The sequence below is a fragment of the Haliotis asinina genome, chromosome 3 (assembly GCF_037392515.1).
Source record: "Haliotis asinina isolate JCU_RB_2024 chromosome 3, JCU_Hal_asi_v2, whole genome shotgun sequence".
Taxonomy (NCBI): domain Eukaryota; kingdom Metazoa; phylum Mollusca; class Gastropoda; order Lepetellida; family Haliotidae; genus Haliotis; species Haliotis asinina.
In genome coordinates, this window is record NC_090282.1 from 46721244 (window position 1) to 46743876 (window position 22633).

The 22633-nt window shown below is 38.9% G+C and overlaps 2 protein-coding genes across 18 annotated transcripts in view; one reads left to right on the forward strand and one right to left on the reverse strand.

Moving 5' to 3' along the window:
• LOC137278132 (tropomyosin) overlaps positions 1–19837 on the forward strand; it is a 36977-nt gene extending 17140 nt beyond the window's left edge. For 3 of the 17 annotated variants that reach the window (XM_067810290.1, XM_067810283.1, XM_067810298.1), the window contains 6 exons: positions 1807–1877; positions 5870–5945; positions 8783–8845; positions 9300–9369; positions 11379–11457; positions 18606–19837. In XM_067810290.1, coding sequence (XP_067666391.1) covers positions 1807–1877; positions 5870–5945; positions 8783–8845; positions 9300–9369; positions 11379–11457; positions 18606–18609 — 363 coding nt within the window. In that variant the 3' untranslated portion in view covers positions 18610–19837. Of the gene's footprint in view, positions 1–1670; positions 1742–1806; positions 1878–5869; positions 5946–6671; positions 6748–6820; positions 6897–8782; positions 8846–9299; positions 9370–11378; positions 11458–18605 lie in introns of all 17 variants that reach the window. The other 14 variants (XM_067810295.1, XM_067810288.1, XM_067810300.1 and 11 more) reach the window with 7 other exon arrangements.
• Positions 13738–17993, reverse strand: LOC137278131 (uncharacterized). The gene is made up of 2 exons (XM_067810282.1): positions 16756–17993; positions 13738–15066 (listed from the first exon to the last, which is right to left on the reverse strand). The coding sequence occupies exon 1, from the start codon at positions 17982–17984 to the stop codon at positions 16794–16796; it is 1191 nt and encodes a 396-aa protein (XP_067666383.1). The 5' UTR covers positions 17985–17993; the 3' UTR covers positions 13738–15066; positions 16756–16793.
• Positions 19838–22633: the final 2796 nt, after the last annotated feature.

Sequence of the window (22633 nt, forward strand, 5' to 3'; positions counted from 1 at the left end):
CATAGTAACTGTTGTTAGTATTATGTATTTCCATTATTGTTTCATCTCTTTATCGCTGTTATCATGAATCTTTTTATTTTTTGTTGTTTTTTTTGTTTTGTTTTCTTGTGGTCAGTTTCTGTCTACACTTATGCAAATATGCTAATACAGTTTGCCATGAAGCTCCAAGCTTTAATTTGCTATGAACTTTGAATAAGTGATAATTTCTGTTCTTCCTTATTTTACAAGGAAATGAAAAATGCTCTTTGTTTCATATTTGTAGTGCGGAAACAGTGACAAAACTCTATATAGACATTTCCAATTAGAGTAACAGTATTATCTTCACTTTCAAACATAAAAACATTGCTAAGAAACAATACATTAGAAAGTATTTGTGCGTGTGCGTGTGTTTGTTCATGCTTATAGACAGTTGATGGCCTACTAACTCTAAGGAACCTGCTCCTATGAATACAGGCTCTGCTGACATAGTCTTGTGTCGAGTAGCGTTCCACTGCTTTGCAAATGACTGCTTTGATGTTTGTGTTTCTTTCAGATGCATGCTGGATGCACAGTTGGAAATTGCTGTTTGATGAATGTCATGAACAGTAACAATACTAGCGTTTTATGTGAATGTTTTTTGTGGACTTAAAAGTTGTTTTGAAAACTGTCATTGATGGGTTGTTTGGATCACAAACACAGAATTTGCTATTTTTAAATTAAAGTTTGAATTTACTATTTGCAATGTTACAGTTTGATAGTGTTAGTGACATGAGCTGTTAGTGTCTTTCTGCAAGTGACTACATCAGCTGTTTCCTGTCGGTGAAGGAGAACACCTTCCTCCTAACTGACCTTCACACTTCCAGGCCAGAGGGTAGTGTGTAAAGTGGAAATACTTCACATTCATAACCTCCAAGATTATGTTGCCTTGCTTAGCCAATTTCCAAATTAACAGTGATGTCAATTTTACATTGCAAAAGTTTCACATTGATTTTCATTTGTGAATTTTGAAATTCTGATGATTTAGTCACTTCCAGGAGTTCAGTTTATCAACTGCAAGTTTTGTGAAGTCTTACAGCTTAACCATTCATGTGACTTGTCTTCTTGTAGGTTATATTTGGTATGACAAGTTCCATGTTAGACAATGTTAGTTCTAGTACAGTGTTGCCCCACCCACATCGGCCAGTGCAGTATCTGTGCCAGTGCCTGCTGATTCTGTGTGGAGGAACACCTGGCATGTCAAGTAACTGTCCTCAACAGAGCCTTTGCTCAACCTTCCTTGTACAAGGAGGAGCCAAGGAACCCTGTGGTCAGGAGCCTGCATTTTGAGTGCAACTAACAGATACTCCATAGAAGCATGCTTGTTTTGCAACCTTGGAATTTTCATCCGAAAGGAAGTTTGGTTTTTGAATACAAAAAAAAAAAGCATGGTGCATGTTCCGTCAGTGTTCAATTAACTTACGTGTATAGGTCTTGGGACATGGTGATTACCGAAATACAGAATTGTTTTTATAATCTGCTTCATTTACAATGTACAAAAGAACTGTTTTAATTTCATTTTTTAATTGGAGAGAACTTGAATGAATTAAATGTAACTAAATATGTGTGATTGATGAATACAACTAAGTATGTCCCAAGACCTGTTGTTTTCTGGACATTTATGGAATTGACCAGTGGCATTGATCTCAATACAGGCTGCCCGTAAACTCGCGATCACAGAGGTTGACCTTGAGCGTGCAGAGGCTCGTCTTGAAGCTGCAGAAGCGTGAGTATTTATCAGCGTTTCATAAAACTCCAGCTCTGATTAGTGAACATGTCCTTTATTCTCAGACTGCTCGCAAGTTGAAATTGTCTGAGGAACAAATCGAACGCTTGGAGGAGATGAGCGAGGACTACGGGAGGTTGGTGAGATCGTTGGTGGCAGAGACTATATGCTTATCAGCTCAATCGGCTCAGAGGGCCTGGTTGACTCTGTATGATGTGTTGTCTACTGTGAATTGGTATGACTAATTATGACATTTTTCTTTTGCAAGTAGTTTTATCCCCTGGATACCAAGGCTTTTGGCCCTTTTCCTAACATATGAAAATGGAATGTTGATTTAGAATTTAACAGCACTGGATCTACCTCCAGCTGTAAAGGTTAAATAAATAAATAAATAAATATAAGACTACTAAATGGTGTAGTTTCAGGTGCAAATCTTACAAAAGTAGACACTGTCAAAATGTGGTCAGAAATTTTGTTACGTGTTACCCCCCAAAAAAGTATTTTTCACCACTGTGATCATACACTGGAAAATGCACAGTGACTCTTTTTTGTGTTTGGCGTGTTAAGGGAAACTGAGTGAACAAGAATGCCTAGGTGCCTATTCTCGAAAGTATCCCAGTTAAGACAGATCCTAACTAGTTAGGACACCCTACTGTTAATATAAGACCCTAACTAGTTAGGACATCCTACTGTTAAGATAAGACCCATTCTCGAAACAGTATTATCCTTGTCCTAAGTTGAGTAACAGATCCTAGGTAGGATAGCGGGCTCTTCAGTAGGTGAGATAGAAAAAAAAACCTTCATCAAGTTCACCTAAATATTATCTATAATTCCTTGCATGAAAAACACATATGTAAGGGCAGCTATGATCTCTTTTACAAGACAAATGGTGAGACCAGAAATAGAAGTAAAAGGTTTTAAAGTGGTGAAGTTCAGCTTTTGGTGGACTTACTTGATCTAGAAGAAATGGTAATTAATTATATTTATAATAAAAATTCATACCTGGTATCCAGAAAAATAGAGTGAACTTGTACTCTAATAGATTTAAACTATTTTATCAGATCTATGTATTGTTAACATATTCAATATTTTCATCACATCAAATTCATTGATTAGACAAGAACATAACATTTGTCGTTAGGTTTTGAAAGTCTGCCAAAAAGAGAATTAAGACGTGCAAAAAGTAGTTTCATTTGATTTTTTTAATGATTATCAGGACCTGAACTTTCATTATGCGGACAATTATTAGGACAAGTCAGAAACTGTCCCAGTAGTACAATTATTAGGACAAGTCAGAAACTGTCCCAGTAGTTGTCCTAAGTTAGAATATCCTAGTGATAGGATACTTTTCGAGAATAGCGTAGGACACCTATCCAAGACCCTAAGATCAAAGTTAGGATATCCTAGGGCTAGGATCCTTTTGAGAATAAAGGCCCTGATCACTGAACGTCATAACAATATATCAGATGGATTTGTATGCTTATCGATAACTTTGTACATTCTGTGTACAAAGTATCTAAGAGAGGTAAGATCCATAAAGATAAGGGGCATAACTCGGCTCTGTTTAGTCCTATGTCATTTAACTTATAGGTAATGTCCTGTTGATAAGGGATACTATATTTTCAGATTTTTTTCATTGTGAAATATTCCAATACAAAGAGCCACATTGTAACCAGATACAATGATAAAATCCGGTAGTATCACAATTTTTTGAGAAATGAGATTGCACAACATAAGAGATTATCATTTCTCTTGCTTGTGTACAAGTATTTGGACTTGCGTTGCACCATTATTAACTGAGTGCTAGCCATAAAATTAAATGTAATCAAATATTGAACTTTTGAAGTTACTGGGGAAAAAAGACATCATTTTAGTTGCTGTTATGGTTTGTTTCAAGTATTTGGCAAGATAACATTGGTATGTACTAGATAAACAAGTTGATTGTTTTGTCATGTATCTTAACATGTACTCGTGTTTGGCATCAGTTTAACTTAAAGATTATTTTAATACATGCAGATATATTGTCAGGATAGTACTTTTCCTTGTTCATAATAAATTATAGAGTACACATTGAAAAATAAAAACACCCTGCTCCTTTTGTGTGGAACTATAAGAACAATGTTGCAGGATTTCACATGGCATGCTTTCTTGTAAAATATAGTTACCATTTTGATATTCTGTCACCTCAATACACTATTTATGAAGACTTAAATTGATATTACAGAAAATATAACATAAACTGTTTGTGTTTGTGACACTCACCTGGTGAATTATTAGCCATTACTGATTTGTGCTTATAAACATTTTAAAATATTCTGCAACCAAAACAGTTTCTTACGAACATGCATAAAAAAATGAATGTCTTTGATGTAATATGGTCACTTTTACTTATGAAATTCAGTGAAATTGGTTTAGTCTAAGATTTTTGTATGAAATTACATCATGGAATCATAGGAACTACATACTACTCTTATCTAAGGCTAAAAATATTTTGCACAACACTAAATGTGTCAATTTCCGGTTAGCAAACCTTTCAACAGCCAAAAATTAAAGATCAAGATCTGGGTTTGATCCACCACATACCACATGGTACAGTGTATGAAGCCCTTTACTGTGGTATTTATGGAATATTGCTATAAGGAGGGTGTAACTTAAACTCACTCGCTCATTCAAAAAATAATACGCTTATAATATATTTAACAAAGCAAAATGTAGATTATGGAGGTGAGCTCCTGAACCATTGGTGCTGCTTTTCTTCATATCTTCTCACTCTCACGCTCCTCACTTAGCTTTTTATTTCAATATAGACACAATCTAGCCAGATGGTTAGATGCCCACCACTTGGTTGCATTATCAGATTCTTTGTGTTTCATCTGCTGTCTCTGCTTCACTTCTCTGTTCTAAATGTGATAAAAGGTCTTGAATTGATATTTTGTCTTTTCTAAGGGTGGATTGGTGGAATTTTTCATTTACTTTCTCTACTATGATATATTGTTTATTAGTAGAAATTTTGCTGTTCACCAGGTGTAAAGTCATAAATTTCAAGCTTGTGTAGACTGGTAGAGGTATTCAGTCTGCTTTTCTTGACCATGTTCAGTGAGAACGTTTACATAAAGATGCATGACACTTCTGCATGAAACTTACCATAGGTAAGAATAAGAAGAGTGAAATCTATCGTAGTAGTTTTCCAACTAACTAAGCTGAGAACTTGTATTGATGTTTCTGTTAGTCTTTGGCAAAAACAGACCTGTTGAAAGTGTAGAATGTTTGTCTGTCTGCTTAATCATTCTTACTGTTCCTCTTTCTGCTGCATAAACACCTGTCCTTTGATCTCCCCTATGAATCTGCAAGTGCATGTGGTGTTTTGTAGTTTGTGATGGATTCAGTCTTGTTTGGTGCATCTATCTGTAAAGCACAGTGAATTTTGAAGAAAAAAACAGCTTCAAACGTGTAGTTTCATGCACCTTTGTTAAACACCCATGTGTTGTTTTGGTTTTTTTTCACTTCAAATGGCATCTTTGAATTAATGAGCACTTTGAAACTGGTTGACTTTTTAAGAATTACCAGTGGTCGTTCCTTAATACTCAACTCATACAAGATTCTGTCCAGTTCATATAACATTTGTAATTGTCATGTAGTGATTAAGAAGTCAAGTTGACAGTAAGGAAGTTTCAAAAAGCTCCATGAATGCATCTATAGGATATTAAATGATGTCCAAATTTGCTTGTCTTGCCCCATTACAGGTCAAAGAGATGATGAAAACTGGGATATTATGATCACTGTTCTTGAACAGTTAACCCTTTTCCTTATTGTCAGGTTATTACTGTGTTCAGTCTTTCTGATATTAGAAAGATCCAAAAGTACACATTCCAGGATGTCTTCTCAGACCTAATTTTAGTTGCTGGTGATATGGAATCCAGAATAAATGATATGTATGAAACACAAAATTTACTACTTTTCCTAGATTTCATCATAAATGATATTGTCTCTGACTTGTTTTTCAATATCACCTGTGTTCATGGATTGATGGATATCTTCAGTTTAGTTCAAGAGGGAATTTAACATGTTTTGTTAGCATTTAGGTTGCATGACTAATTTTGTGTGTGTGTTTGCTGTTTGCTTTTGCAGGAAGTACAAGCATTATGAAGCTGAAGTTTCCTCTCTAACCACAAACATTAGATCGTTTGAAATTAATGAAGAGCAGGTAAGATTAGCCTTCTCCAGCTAGATGGCTTGCACATTGGTTACATCATGATGCATTAGTTTCTTTCCATGCATCAGTCCCTATATTGCTGTTCATCCGTCTACCATGATCTGCGAAAGAAGTGCACTGCGTTTTTTGTTGGCGTTAAATTTGTTACAATATGGATGTCCTCAAATTTGGCATGTCTGTTTGGCCAGGAACATGCAGTAGTGATTTCAACATTGTTTTCAGTCAACTTTGTGCCACTTTATCTGCGTTTGTACTTTGCTCTTTTTTTTTTTTTTTCTTTTTTTTTTTTTCTGTCCGTTTGTCAAGAAAGTACTAATTTTGGAGAATTTGCAGCAGCTGTGTTGGAGATACTCAAGTTGGGAAGGATTAGTTTGCCTCGCACCATGCTGGATACTTTGACACTGCCGTCAGCAGCCGCATCATAGGTATAGGAATCGTCAGTATAGGGACTGACTGCTATGTGGGTGGTTATCGTAACAAACTGCAAACCACCCTAGCTCACCGTGTTTGTTGGACAAGGCTGGGTTTGAGTGTTGCCCGCTGTGTGACTCATGACTTGGTGATCAGTTGGTCGCATGTTTCTGGTCTGCGCCCCGTACATCCATACGTGCGTCCCTGTTCCCAATGTGTTCGTGCGTCCGAATGACGTCTGCCGTACGTACACACTCACCTTCATCTAACACACCCAGTAACAACCCCTTTTTTATCCCATTCCAGCCAAATTTATGAGCTTGACGAGGAGCTTCACATAGTGGGTAACAATCTCAAAACCATCCAGGTCCAACTTGATCAGGTAAGCTGGAGCTAGGGCTGGTGCCAGGGAGGCAGTTTGTACTCACAATCTAATGTTAAGCTCTGTATTTCAGGAAGATTCTCGAGCTTGAGGAGGAGTTGAAGGTTGTGGGCAACAATATGAAATCACTGGAAATCAGTGAACAAGAGGTATCACCATAGTTGCATGGTGTCCAACCGTCCGCCTGCTTACAGGCATCAACGCATGTGTTTACATACCAGCAGAGTGCTAGATATCTGCTGACCGCAGTCAATCATGCAACTTTGCCGCACCCCATTCATACCCAGTAATTTATTGATTTATGTCAAGGACGGAGATTTTGTCTGCAAGAGTTTTCGACTTGCTATTTTTATGACCAAGTGACCGGTAGTTAAAAAATTTGCTCTTGATCGCCTAGTGTCTGGTGTGAACGGGTGCTCAATGACCAACCCACTGGTGTGGAATTACTGTATTGCATGTATAGAAATGTTTCCCAGATGAATAATATCAGGCTCTTGCCCTTATCACCCATTTGCTTAAGAATAGCTGAATAGACATTGCTGTCCTACTAACTTGGTTTTAGTATCTCTCCATAGTACATAATAATGTACCTTAATGACAATAAGAAATTCTGTTTTACCCTGAAATCACTCTGGTATCATGCTAAGGATCATTGGTAAGGAATACCTCTTCCGTACCATTCAGTGCCTACCACCAGTAACTGTAGATGTGGAGATTCCATGTTGGCTTGTGTGCCACATGGAAGTCACACAGACACTAGGACGAACTGAGGAAATCTAGACAGAAATTGCCCTAAAGGCTGTTTGGTTGCTGTAGGTGCCCGCTGACTGCGAGTAAGCAAGCATTTAGATCTTCTCTCAAACTGCATGCTAGCTGAGTCAACTATTTTGATATTAGACTGAAATATGTGAAGATGATAACCTGCCAGACGAACACTAAAAACTGTCCATCCAACAATGTCCCCCTTCACTTCTCAGGAAAGGTGTTTTTAATTGCATGTGCATTCAAAGTAATTTCATATGAAAGACATTTCAACAATACTTTAAGTTATTTGTCAGTATATTATGGCCACTTCCCAATGTAGATCTAACCGTGTGGATTTTGTGGATATTGTCCTAACATGCATGGAAGTGAATTACTAATATTGTTAAGTGTAAAGTTAATGAATCTGTAATGGTACAGTTTCCCATCCCATCTGCCTCGCAAGCATGCAGCAGAATAGAGGGCAATGGTGTTTGGCACCGTGCCCAAGCTACAGCTGCAATGCTGTTATTTTGCCTTCTGTGACAAGTGAGAGCAGGCCAAAGCACCACTTCTAGGTGACCATCTCTCACAAATGTTTCATGTATTAACCTGGCCCACTTCATACCACTCACTGCAGCTTCGCTATTATTATCTTCACATATTTCAGACTAAGAGTTGCAGCAAGTTTAACAATACCAAAGGAAATTATTTTCACTATCACCTTCTGAGTGTTCAATAAACTAAATGTATGGATTTCCTCAGTTTGTTGTATCCTGTTATTTTTCAACACTTTGTTAATCTTTCAATCATGTCATGGTTGAACTGAACAGTGGAAGATGTGTCCTGATCAGATGAGTGCGCATTTCTAAACGCTGTGTGTTCAATGTGGATTGAAATGTTACTGTTGTCTTTCTGACACCAAAAGTGCCCTGATCAACCTCCTTGTTTCACAGTCACCCCTCCCAAACCGTGTGGTAGATGAACAGGAGGAGTGTGCTGCGCCTCCTAACTCATCATCATGTCCGGTGTTCCTGGAGAATGTTTAACATGCTCACCATTTACAGAATCTGATGATCTTCATTTTAAGTGATTCCTGCTGGCCACTTATCTATATTTACCTGTAACTACAGCATATATGTCTATTTATGTGTCTAATCTACTATTCACTGACATTATTGTTGTGATGTAGAGGTGTGAATGTATGTGTAGTGTGTAGTTTGTATAGTCTGTTTGTGGGCTGCCAACCCATGGGAGGGAGGTTGTGCTGAGACCATGTGTGGGTGTGTTTCAGGCATCTCAGAGAGAGGACAGCTATGAGGAGACTATCCGTGACCTCACACAGAGACTCAAGGACGTGAGTAGTTCCCTCACTGCACACCAACAACTTTTATACAAAATAGAAAGCATTAAATTTTCTCAAGAGAATCAACTAATATGTTTAAAATCACATCCAAAGATGATTGTAAACTTTTCATTCTCCATAATTTCTAAAGAAACATTCTACTGTTATGTAAGTAACATGAACAGGTGATTGATAAATGTTTACTTTTGTACCCTATTACTTTGTTCCTGCCCATGGTGCTGGGATATCTTATATCATTTTGTGATTAAACAAACCCCCTAACCTTCCCATATGAATACTGATGGAGCTGGGATGAGTATGCCCTTGGAAAGGAATGCAGTAGATTGAGCCACATGCTTAGCAGCATTTGTCACCAGGTGTGGAAACCATTTGGTATGGGCAAGAACCTGTTGGGTAGTGTGTAAGCATAGTAATGAAGCAAGCACTCCCCATTCTCTTCTGCTAGGCTGAGAACCGGGCAACTGAGGCTGAAAGAACTGTATCCAAATTGCAAAAGGAAGTCGACAGACTTGAAGGTATGGCTGCAGCCTTGCATCTTGCCCCAAGACTAATAAGAACCAATGTTTGTCCCTCTACTAATTTATTGGTTTCAGCATGCTGGTCTGTATACCATCATAGTATCATTTTCATCATGCCCCTCATAGGCAGTGGAGAGTGGACCAGCGTTGGCAAGGAATGGGTGGTGGCGCCTGATGAGCCCTTGCTGGCAGCATGTGACAGCAGAGAGACATACCTGACATCTATCCCTCCCCCTACTTCCCAACCCCATCTTCCTACAAGCCCCACTTTAGGCTATCTTAGTAGCTACACACCTGGCTCACCAACCACTCACGGCACTGCCTAGTTCTTCCATTTTTTTTTTCTTTATTACCATATCTTATTTGCATGTGTTGATATTCTTGTTTTTGGATGGTTTGACGTGACAGGCTGAAGCAACCTTGGAGTTGACTGTGCGTGAGAATCAATCTCTACAACATACGGTAGATGCAATGGAAGGTATGTCTCCTCAGTGACCGCCTCTTCCACTGTCGTACCTGCTCACTCCGCATTCTAATATGAAGGCATTGGTCACTGCCATAGTTGTAATCAGGATACTTTAAACCAGCCCTAAGATCATCTTTAAAAACAAACTTTGAAAGCACTTCATTGGCTTTTATTCAAAGTAAGTAGAGGATGTAGTGCCGTGTCAAAATATCTGACTTTCTCTTCTTGATGGGTTAGTTTGTCTTGAGCAGTTATCCAAATGTACCACAAGATTACAGGACTGAATTCTTGTATTCATTCAAAGGTTAGTGAAGTTCTGATTTCGATTGTGTCATATGAAAAGAGCACATCAAGTTAGCTTAAATTGAAAGATTCTGAACCAGAGCTTGTACCCAAGAGAGGTCTGTGAAGGACTGATCAACCACTTAACTTTTCTTGATACTTCTTCTTCATCCTTATATTCTACTTTGCTCTTAATCATTAGTTGCTAATGGTAGCTAACCCTGTTTTCCACCTATTGCTGTCCGCCCTGTTACCAGGTATGCCTTTCTTTCCTACACCTAACACCCCACCCATGATTGGAACTCTCATAACTCAATGAATAAATATGCAAATCATGACAGTTCAGTTCCAGTAATCCTTTGTATTCACATCAGAGTAATCCATTTACACACCATATACATATCATCATTCCCATTTTTATTTTTATTTTTGTCTAAATGAAGCATGGATGCTTGCAAGGTCTTGAGAAGAACTTGTTTCAGAGATACTGGTTACTACTTTCAGCTATTTTGTAGTGTAGATGACAAGACTGCATGGTTGTTTAATAGCTATGACGTCGTGAAAAAAACTAAGAACATGCTCCTTGAAATGCTGTAATATTTACATTTTTTGTGACGTCAGTTTAGTCTGATTAATTGATTTACTACCAGAGTGTATGCCTTGAAGTTTGATTGTAACTGGTGTGAAGCACATTAGATTTCCACTAGACTTTTGATATTCATACTCATACTAAGAGTTGTATCAGCTGAAGATCAAGTTTCAATGTCTAGTGGAATTTCTAATTTCATGAGTTTTACTAATAGTACATGAAATGTTTGTGTTTTTTGTGAAAGGTGCTGATGATTTTGAGTGTGAAGTTATGTTTTCCTATTTCCTCTCCTTATAGGCGATTTAGAAACAAATCTGAAAATCATCAGCACTATTCAGCAAAGTTTGAAGTGATTACTTTTGAATGTAGAACTGGGGGATTAGAACATAATTGAATGGATTGTTACAACAACAAAAACTATATTTCGTTGATTTGAAATCGTCAAAAAACACCAAGAATTTTTTCAGAAATCAACACATGAAAGTGTCAGAAAAGTGTCAAGTTTAGAATAAGCTATTGTTTTGTAATTTGAGTGTGCACATCTCTGAAATGTCTGGCATGTCAGTTAACTGAATCCTCCAGTTCTTGCTAACCCTGTTAGATACCAGCCGGCCATGCAACTGTTGGCTGTTTGTGCATGATGTGCATGTGTCTGTGTGTGTGTTACAGACGAGCTAAATCAGCAGACGGAAAAATACCAGGCTCTGAAGCTGGAGATGCAGCAGACACTCGCCGACCTGCAGGACATGTACTGACCCCCTCCATTTTTTCTTTAAGTATTGCCATGTGCCTCAAACCCACTGACAAAAACACTGTTTCATCTTTCTTATATCTTTATTGATTAAACAATATGATCTTTTGCTTGTAACTATATCATTCATGTGGAAACTTACGAATTGTCAGGAGACGACTTTGCTGTGAAAGTAACATTGGCAGAGTAGACAAAGATATGACATCTGTAGTTGTCCTAAGTGTTTGGAATTATCTAGAACCTCATTGTTGATAATTGTTTCATTACAACCAGTCAGTCATCGAAAATAATTGGTAAGTGTTTTATCAAATTTTTATCAAAAAATGAAGAAAAACAAACTTTACAAAATGCATTTTCAAATTTCACATCTTTTAAGGATGACTGGTATGTTAGGAATATAAATTTCCTGGAGTCTGTAAGATAAATTCAGTCATTACTTGGAACAAGCTTGTGCTTACAAAAAGTAAGAGACAGAACCAACCCCGTTACAAATATTGTTGATGCAAGTAAGTGAAAACATAATTGATTGCTTGGCAGTCATTGATTATTACAATTAATCAGACCACCCACTACGTAGTATATTATAAAGGATTTCTGACTTTGTTCTGTTTTAGATATGGATGTAAAACGTGTTTGTTCATTTACCTTATGAAAATGCTACAAGATGACATGAAATATGGCCTGTCAGTTACTGTTTAATTATATGTGTGTGTGTGTGTGTACATTTAGTAACTTTGGTAATTGTTCATGGGTTTGAGGTGCACATAGTCTAACCAAGTTCTATTATGTGATTGAAAATTTGTTTTAAGCCATGACGAATGAAGCAACAGTTAAATGCATTGCATGAATTTGATGTGGTTAACATATAGATTAAAAACTAACCATCAAAATGTCATAGGGCACAAAATAATGATGTCAATTGCAAGTACATTTAGCCACCATTTTGTTGCTGTTATTAAATATCAGTAAAGTATCCATGTATCCATCCTTGTATTAATGCTATATCTGATACTCTTAACAGTGAGAATCGTTTGGTTACCTAGTCAAGTGATTTTACAGAGGCCATGTGCCCAATTATCTTATAAATGTTCTTGTTGTATGGAGGTGATTGTTTTGAAGTGGAGACTGTTGTAGAGGTCATATGTCTAGTGATGTTGTAGAAGTAATGGATCTGATGTTACGAAAACTTGATGTCTGGTCAGAGTTGCAATCACAGGTATCTGGTTATAGGATAGTGATAGGTTACATGACAAGCTATGGTTGATTAAGTCCAGTTTGAGTCTCAAGTCCTCAGTTTAAGCATTTAGAACTTGCACTTATGAAATCTGAAACTCCAAAATGAACGTCGTATCTATACCAGTTCGCACCACATTTATGTGGATATTTGTTGAACAAAGAAGTGGACTTCCAACCAGATGAGAAGGAATTAGCTTAGAGCAGTGACTTGGATGTCTACAAGAACTGATTTAATGGCTCTAAAGATATGATAGATTGAGCAGGAGGTGCAACATGGTCTTGTCGTATGCAACTAACTTCTTACTGAATTTTGGACTGGGTGCAAATAGGGTTCTATCCTTGATCCTTGATCCGTGATCTGAACTGTTGTTAAATAGACCGAAACCTAGTATTAATTCACGTTGGGCATGACCAGCATTATTTTGATAGTGGTATGGGAATGGCTGAAATGGTAGTTTTCATCTCTGGATAATTTTTAAGGTATCAGTTCAGATTTCTTGAAATCCCTTGAATCAAAATGCAACATTGGCCAGTAGTGACATCCACATGGACAGCTGTATCATGAATTGAATGTTTGTTGTAGAGTCATTTGTTTACAAGTAATATGTGTGGTATGGTGGTTCTCCTCATGGAGAGTAGGAATTACCTCAAGTATGTCTACTGATTGTCATAGTAGTGTTGAGTGATTTAAATATTAAACGAGACTTACCTGTAAGGTGAAGTTTGATATTAATTCCACCGACCCATGAAGTACTGAGGGATTACGTGAGATGTGCGCATGCGCTGAAACATCAGTCTTTAGCGTAGAAATATGGTTCCTGGCTAGCAAGGGTGGGAGTGGAGGGCACGTAATCCCTCAGTACTTCATGGGTCGGTGGAATTAATATCAAACTTCACCTTACAGGTAAGTCTCGTTTAATATTTAAATTCCACCTCCCCATTCCGTACTATCGGAATCCCGTGAGATTTTAGAGTAGGAGGCATATTTCCAGAAAAGTGTTTTCCCCTCAACCACATGTTAAAGAACACACACAATACTCGTTCTCTTTCAATATGTATTCCAAAAGTACAATGAAACATTATTGCGAAAATTTTATGTCACTATGCCTAAAACCTCTACACATTAACTAGGTCGGCGAAACAGGATCAAGCTCTTCCAGAGCAAATGTATTGCTAAGAACTACTCAAATTTTCAGGTGATAGAATAGCATCACTGAAAACACTGTCATTTTCTACTGGTTTGTTGTAGAAACGTCCAAACACACAGTCCTTGCTCCAGCCTGCTGTATTCAGTATTGTTTTTAAAGGTACTTTAAGGTTACAGGCCTTGCTAGTGGAGGCTGCCCTTATGCTATGAGGCTTAAATATTTTCATATTGATGCCAGCATTCTTTAGCATAGTCTTCACCCATCTAGTAATGGTGTCCTTGGAGACCCTTCTGTGTGGTTTCTGTGTGGCTATGAATAAAGCTGTCTCTTCTCCTCTCAGATCCTTGGTGTGTTCACAGTATTGGGTTAGCAAAGACACTACACACAGTGCTTTGTCTGGGTATCTCTGAAAAGTTAGTTCTTTTTGTTGGTATCCTGGTCGTGTCTGTTTTAACAGGTCACCAAATCTGATCTTGACTTGTCCGTTAGAAATGTCTACATTCCTGTTGTCAATCAAATGGAGAGACTGAATTCTCTGTCCTGACAGCAGTAGTATCAAAGTTGCTAACTTCATTGATAGCAACAGCAAGGATTCATCTTCATTAACACCTTTTAGATATTTTATCACTGTGCTTGCGTCCCATGTCACATTATAACGAGGCAAGGAGGGCCTCAAATTAAAGACACCTTTCATAAATCTTGTGACTGTAGGGTGCTGTCCAAAGTGTGGATGGGTCAGTTCTGGCGTCTTCACAATAGCAGACAGGGCTGATCTGGCGGTGTTAATTGCCGAGTAACTGAGACCTAACTTAAACAGCTGAGCTAGGAAGTCTAAACCTTGCCTCAAAGTGGGTGAAAAGGGATTGATACTCCATTTGTTGCAAAACAACCTCCACTTTGAGAGATATGTCCCATATTGTTTGTGCGTGGTTTCTCTCCATGAGTGCAGTATGATGTCCTCAACTGCTGTTGAAAATCCCTCCGTTTGAATAGATCCCCTGATAATTTTACAGCTGCCAGTCGCAATTTCTGGTGAAGCGGGTGTAAAGCTTGTGGTCGGTTTTTCAGTGTCAGTAGGTTTGGTGATCTTGGCAGCAGCCTTGGACAATCTACTAACAATTGCAGCAGCTTGGTGAACCATGGCTGGGTTGTCCATATGGGAACCACCATTAACACGTCGGCCGCTTCTCTGTGTATCTTCTGCAAGACTGGTCCGATCACACTAAAAGGACAGAAAATATAGTCATAAGAATTTCCCCAAAAAACAGAAAAGGCATCCACTGCTTCTGCACAAGGATCAGGGTGCCAGGACACATATCTATCCAATTGTGTGTTCAGCCGTGAGGCGAACAAGTCTCTAGATGGGGTACCATAGATGGATGTTAAGGTTTGGAAAACGCTGCAATCTAATTGCCATTCCTTATCATCACACATATTCCTAGAGTGCCAGTCTGCTTCTGTGTTTTGTGTCCCTGGCAAGTAAGCTGCTGAGATCCAAATGTCTCGTTCGATGCACCACTGCCAAATTTTCCTTGTTATGCTATTGCATCCTATTTTTGTACCACCCATGTGATTAATGTAGGCAACTGCAGTGGTATTGTCTATCATTATTCTTATGTGAAGGTGACTGCCATCTGCGCAGAGTGATTTTAGCACTAACCAGGCTGCATACAGCTCTAAGGAGTTTATATGCATTTCACTTTCCTCACTAGACCAGAGTCCCTGTGCACTAACTCCATTCATAACTCCGCCCCAACCTGTCTTAGAGGCATCTGAGGTTACCAGTACATCTGGCTGACGTTGGTCAAGAAACTGTGGCCTTTTCCCCACATTGTCAATCCACCATTTTAAATCATGGATACAAGTATGATCAAGCAAAACTTTCCCATCATAGTTCCCTTTTTCCCTCTTGAGAGCCTTGTTCTTAACTATTTCCAAATGTTTATAGTACAAGGGTGCAAACATCATCCCATGTCCACTAGCATTTAGTTGTCCGATTGCTGCAGCAAGAGTCCTGATTGAGGTAGTTTTAGTCATGTTGGACTTCAGTAGGTCACGACACACTTTTTGAATTTTCTTTACTCTTTCTTGTGTTAAATTTACAGTCATGGTTTCACTGTCAATTACAAACCCCAGGTATGTAATGGATTTTGTAGGCCTTAGCACCGATTTTTCAGGGTGAACTGTAAATCCTAATGTGTCTAAAGTGTTCACTGTACATTTCACATTCTCCATGCAAAAACTCTTCCGTCTCCCCTACCAACAGGGAGTCATCAATGTAGGCAGTGTTATCAAATCCCTGTTTCCTTAGGCTTGAAAAGACAGGTTTCATAACTTTAGTGAAAAGTCTTGGAGCAGATGCTAATCCATTTGGTAAACAAGTGAATTCATATAGCTCATTGTTCCAGTAAAACCTTAGAAATTTTCTATCTTGAGCATGTATCGGAACAGAGTAATATGCATCTTTCAAATCTACTGATGCAAAGTAACAGTCTCTTTGTACCAGATAGATCGCTGTTTTGAAAGTGTCCATTTTGAAATGTGATGAGTCAACCTCTTTGTTTAAGCTTTTTAAGTTCAGAATTATTCTTAGTGAACTGTCTTTTTTCTCCCTGCAGAAAATGTTAGATATATATTCCCCTGGAACATGGGTACATTTTTCAATCACACTAATGCGAAGCAAACGGGAGATTTCGTTGTCTACCCGCTCCCACTCGTCACTGTGTATCCTAAAGGGTGTAGGTATGACGGGCTGGTATATTTGATGCTTAAACTCTATTCGCGCTCCCTGAATGCATTTTAGTGTCCACGTGTCTGACGTGATCACCCTCCAATTGTCATGACACAAGCCAACTTTCCCTGCCATAAAATTTTGGGGTGTATTGCCAATACCGTCAAGTAGCCAGCTCACCTGAGCGGTTTCCACATCACCCTGGTTACAGGACTGTTCTACTGTTTCCGCTGGTCCCCTTTTTTCCATGGTGACCCTGTCGGTCGCTTGCCTAAAAAAGGTCCTTGGTTGTGCCGGCCTGTAGGTCCATATGTGCCTGAGTGAGAGGACTGACCTTTACCTTTAGTAAAACCACCTTTCTTATGTCCTCTATAAGGTGAGTCATAAGGCCTGAATCTGTTTCCATGGTGGGCTCCGCCATGTCCACGTGGAGAGGGTGATGGAGCAGTAAAACTCCTATTTTGCTTCTCAGAGCTATGTAATTTGTTACTCAGTTCTTTGCACTCTGTTATGTCCTTTATGTTCTTTGGGAGGTCATCTCCAAACAAGTTTGTAGTTGCCACTGTATCCACTGAGCACAACCGTTTATAAGGCCCACGAAGGTCTGGCTTAAAATTCTCTCGCCTTGTGTTGTTGATATCACTATGTAGGCCCACCAACATTCTAACAGCATCCTTGGTTTTCCCCAGGAGTTCTTTAGGGTTAATGTCCTTCTTGTGAACAACTGCCGACATAAGGGAGTCCATCATTTGAATAACCGGAGTAGTGGCCTTGTCCAGCAGATTTTGAATCCGTTGCAGGTTAATGTCTTTGGACCTGGTCATAGCTCTCGCCTCATGCCAAATCACGGCATTAACGCGGGGTGACATCAAGTATTCCAGGTTTTTAGGGCGTTTGTAAGCTTCCATAATGGCTTTGAGTTTTTCCAAGTTCGGGGTTTTAGTGAGCCCATCATTGATAGACCTAGCTAAGTCGCTGTTAATCACAGGCCCTGTTTTATCTTCTTCCCCGAAAAACTCCGTCATGTCTTTCATGAGACTATTAAAATCGTCGGTCTCATCATCGGTCTGCGTCTCCTCCCCTTGATCAAGGCACCTGTGTATCAACATGTCCATTTCATCCTCGTCGGACGTTTCACCCTCCTCCATTTCCTGGGCGCCGCCATGTTTGTTTTTGTTTTGACCGCCACTCGCCGATTCTCGGTCTTGTTCGGCCTTCTCCGCGCTGTTGCTAATTTTAGCCAACGCTGTGCTGATCTGAGCCATGGTGTGTGACTGGGCCTGCTGGCTTGCAAGTAGCGAGCGCAAAATGGCATCAAGGGGGGACTGTTTCTCCCCCGCGGGGTCAAGTTCTCTATGAGATGCGGCTTTCCTCTTGACCCCCTCAGTTTCACTCCGGAAACCTTGCATAGAGTTTGACTTTCCTCCCGTGGACGTACTCTCCAAAGGAATGGTGGTAACCTCCGTGAGGTTTTCCACAAATTCAAAGAAATTGTCAGAATCGGGTGCACGTTGGCCCTTGGCCCCTTGCCCCTCTGGCTGCGCCATTTTGGCAGACCACGACCCGTGGCCGTATCGGTCTCTGAGACAAAACCTGAGTGTTCTAGCCACACACTCACAAGACGGTCAGTCCAAAATTCCCAACTGTTCCTGACACAACCAGAAAGTGTCTGGCGATTTCTGATCGATGATTTATCCTGTCTATTAACTATGTAAATAAAAGTTCTTGGAACTTATATGGAGGCTGTCGACTGATGAAGCAACTCACACGAACTGATGTTTCAGCGCATGCGCACATCTCACGGGATTCCGATAGTACGGAATGGGGAGGTGGAATTGTATTTAGAGGCCATGTATCTCCAGTGATGTTGCAGAGATTAAGTATGTGACTAGTGATCGGTATGAAAACTTCATGTTAGACTGGTGAGAAGTTCAGTAATTGTTTAAGGACAAATTGACTAACAAAGTAACATGGAGATTTATGCTGGCTGCCACAACATCACCTGAAATATTATTGCCCATTGTTTTCAGATGAACTGCTTGCCGAGAAGGAGAAATACAAGGCCATTAGTGACGAGCTCGACCAGACTTTCGCAGAATTGGCTGGTTATTAAAAGTGTTTTCTTCCCTCTATCAACCGGCCATATGGATTTTGTAGGCTATTCAAAAATTTATCAATTTTTGGAATCATGTTGTAAAGTTATCTCTCGGTGCCTCTTCTCTTCTGCCTGTTATTTTGAGTGCGTGAAGCGAAAAAATGATGACCAACGTAAGACGTGTATACATATTTCTTGCTTTCACTTACACCTATCATGAATTGTACAGAGTTACTAGCATACATGTTGGGGCCCCGCCAAAGGTATTGGGGTGACATTATGGGAGATTTGCAGTTGTCTTGGTACTTTGATTCCTTTTTCGAATCATCCTCCTCTTCTACACCATGTCATCAGGGTGACTGCTTGAGCTGCCATGTATACACGGCTAGTGGTAATCATCTTAGCAGAAGGGAAGGTAACTCAGAACTGCCGATGTCTGGATATGTCTGCACTGCATGTTCGCCTGCTATAGTGTCCCTATGTATTTTTGGCGAGACTTGTGTAAGTAGAAGTGGGACAATATGGACTTGATATTTCGCCGCTGGTTAGGCTCTGAGGTCACGTGATAGCAAGCTAGGTCACCAAGTCCAAAGGTGAGAAGAATGTGGCGTGTGCTATCTCATGACCATGTCTTGTTCGACCACTGGCCACCGAGGGCTGCGACACAAACTTGTCAAATTTTGTCTTGTACATTTAAGAAACAACCAAATCCACCATGTTTGATAGACACATTAGAGTAGTAAATTTGCATGCGATCAAAGATCACGAAAATTTTGTATATGTATTTATTTTGACCCAGATAAATTTATTATAATTTTCTTCTGTATTTCCCGCAAATGCTCTTCTTTCCACGGCTAATGTCTCAGCTATCTACTGAGATCCAGATCTGCTGATAATGCAAATAATTTTCCATGCTGTCTTGTAACTTTATTTCGTACAAAGTGAAATTGTGCATTTAATCCAAGAAATGTGTACTTATTGACTTGTCATAATGTATATTGAACTATCCTGAAAACAAAAGACAATTTTGTACTTTGCTTGTAGTGGACTTCCACATAACACATAAGACAATTGTATCAAGTTACACATAGAACCCTAGCCATGGCTTGCTGCATTTCCTGGGTATTGCCATTGTTTTTTAACAATAAAAAAATCATCTACTTCCCACCATGTGTCAGTGATTCTTTCTTTGTTATACCATCAGTATTGAATTTAAGGTCTCTGGCTGATGTGACTTTGAAGCAGAATATAGTTCCTCTCCTGAATAAAAAAAGGGATGTAGTATCTATGACTTTGCAACTGTCGTGTTCAAGGGGTAGTTGATGTTCAAGTACAATTGGTAAATAATACCAAATCTGTGAATGGTGGCAACAGGTTATATCATTTGAAATTGAGGTTCATGCATCCAAAGATAAAGTCGCAATTTCAGTCTTGGCCCCTACCCCAGCTCCAGTGTCATGTTGCATGTGAATAAATGTGGTACCATAATTATACCAAGCCCATTACTACCCGAGTTCATTTAAATGTGGTTGGTGAGGGGTACATTTCTGATAGAGGATGCGTTCCTACTTAAGAGAGCTAGATGCTAAAGGCTCTCTCCAATTAAATTACAACACGGATATAGTCTGTTGGCAGAGAAAACATACCGATGAATTTCACTTCGAACTAAAAGTAAATTAAGTGTAATGAAATTAAGATTGCGAATCCGCGTAATTTTACCTTGCCAATTGAACATCAAATCTCAGAATTTTATTCATCTTAAGATAATAGTTTTTAAACAGATTCACATTGCTCTCATTGGTGTGTATTACAAGGGGGTAAGCGCTGCAGATGCAACAGTGAAACCAAAGCACATACTGTACTTGATGAGCATTAACTTGGACTGGGGAGATTTCGAACACGTAGATTATCTCTGCTTACGCCAGCCACTCTTGTCCTTGGTGTTTCATTTTATGTGCTTACCCCTATGAAATATAAACCGATAATAGTAATTTGAAACTCTGATCGTTTGTTAAACAACTTTTATCCTTAGTTGAATAAAATCCTGAGATTTAAATGCTCAAATGTCAAGGTAAAGTTATGAGGATTCACAATCTAAATTTCACTTTATTTCATTTACCTTTTAGTTTAAAGTGAAATACATAGGTACGTTGTCACTGCAAACAGTTTATAGGCATTCGTTCGCATTAGAGGTTAAGTGCTTTATGCCTAAACACAGTTGACATCATTCCTTTTTATCCCCACCCTACATGTAGTGATGGGGGGATGTAGTCAAAGCCTCGTCCGCCCGTAATCATTTTTTTCCAGAGCATACCTCAGAAACCGTTTTATGTTTTTAGACCAAGCTTGATAGATATAATAATCTCGACCTATAGTTGTACCTTTTGCTATTTACAGAGTTTTGGCATGGGGTGGGGTGGGCGTCGTTTCCGGAGCATAACTCAAAAACCGTTCAATATTTTTCTACCAAAGTTGGTAGATATGTGTGGCATACCCCAAAGTGGTGCCTTGTGGTATTTGTGATTTATTATTTTCTCGGTTTCCATGGAAACGATTCAGACTTTGTCTCTAAAGTGAGAGGTGTGTTTCGTTTCCGGAACAACTCAAAAACCGTTTAATAGTTTTCTGAAAAACTTTGGTTGATATATCAGTCTGAATCTAAAGTGATGCCTTTTGCTACTTACAGGCATTTGTGATTTATTATTTTCTGGGTTTCTATGGAAATGTTTCAGACTTAGTCTCAAAAGTGAGAGGTGTGTTTCGTTTCCGGAGCAGAATTCGAAAACTTAATAATATCTGTCAGTAAAACTTGGTAGATGTGTGTGGCAGACCCCAAAGTGGTGCCTTTCGGTATTTACAGGTTTTTGTGATTTATTAGTTTCTCTGTTCCATGAACGCGTCGCGGACTTCGTTTCCGGGGCACAAGTCCAAAAATATTTCATATCTTTCAAATGATCTTGGCAGATATACGAGACAGATCATGAAATGGTGACTTTTTCTGATTACAGATGTAGCCTTTATATTTTTCATGAATTTCATGGAAACAATTCAGACATTGTTTTAGAACACGATAAGTAACTGTCAGATGATTTGTCCTTTAAAATATGTGGGGGCCGGGGGATATGTCATCTTCATTTAGTCATTCTCAAAGAAACTGCACTATTCAAGTACAGTGCAGAACAATAAAATAAACTCTCATCAGCCCAGGAAAAAAATGTATATACTCAAAGGAACGAATAGGGGAAATCATGGAAGTACAAGTGTTCCTTTATTTATTTCCCGAGGTTCAATCGCATACCATGTGAAGAAACCTGGAAATGAGTAACCAAAGACGTTACTTTCGTGTGTTCCCTTATTTGTTTGCAAAAAAACCCCCTGCAGTATGTAAGTGAACAGTTGAAAGGATTAAACTTGCATCACTGGTTTAGAGTACCCATAAACACCAGAGTAACTTAGGTTTTTGAGTAACTAGCAGTATCAAACTCCTAATAAACTCTCGTGTTCTTGTTTGATTCATACATCAAGTAAGAAAACAATTCATTCATCTGAAAACAAAAAAGAATGTTTACTCAGTAATGCTTTTTCGCTTAATGCCATATGATACCAATTCCATATCCAGAAATAACGGAACCGGCCATACTACATGTATGGTATATCAAAAATTGAAATCAAACCTAACATAAAACGTTTCCTTTCACGAAAACGCCATGGAATCGCAATACATGGGGATGAATATAATTTAACTTGCACTGTTAAACACCTTCACCATCTTGCAGTTCCACAGTATGACGAATAATACGTTGTAAATTAGCGCTTGTGTTAAATCCAAAGACTGAATCTTTATTAAAAGCCAAAGGACGACAAAGCAGTAAAAAATTGCATCAGATATGTAATCAAAACGAGCGAAACGAATTCTGAAAACATGGTCAACATATTCGTGCAATATTTAGATATTTATACAAG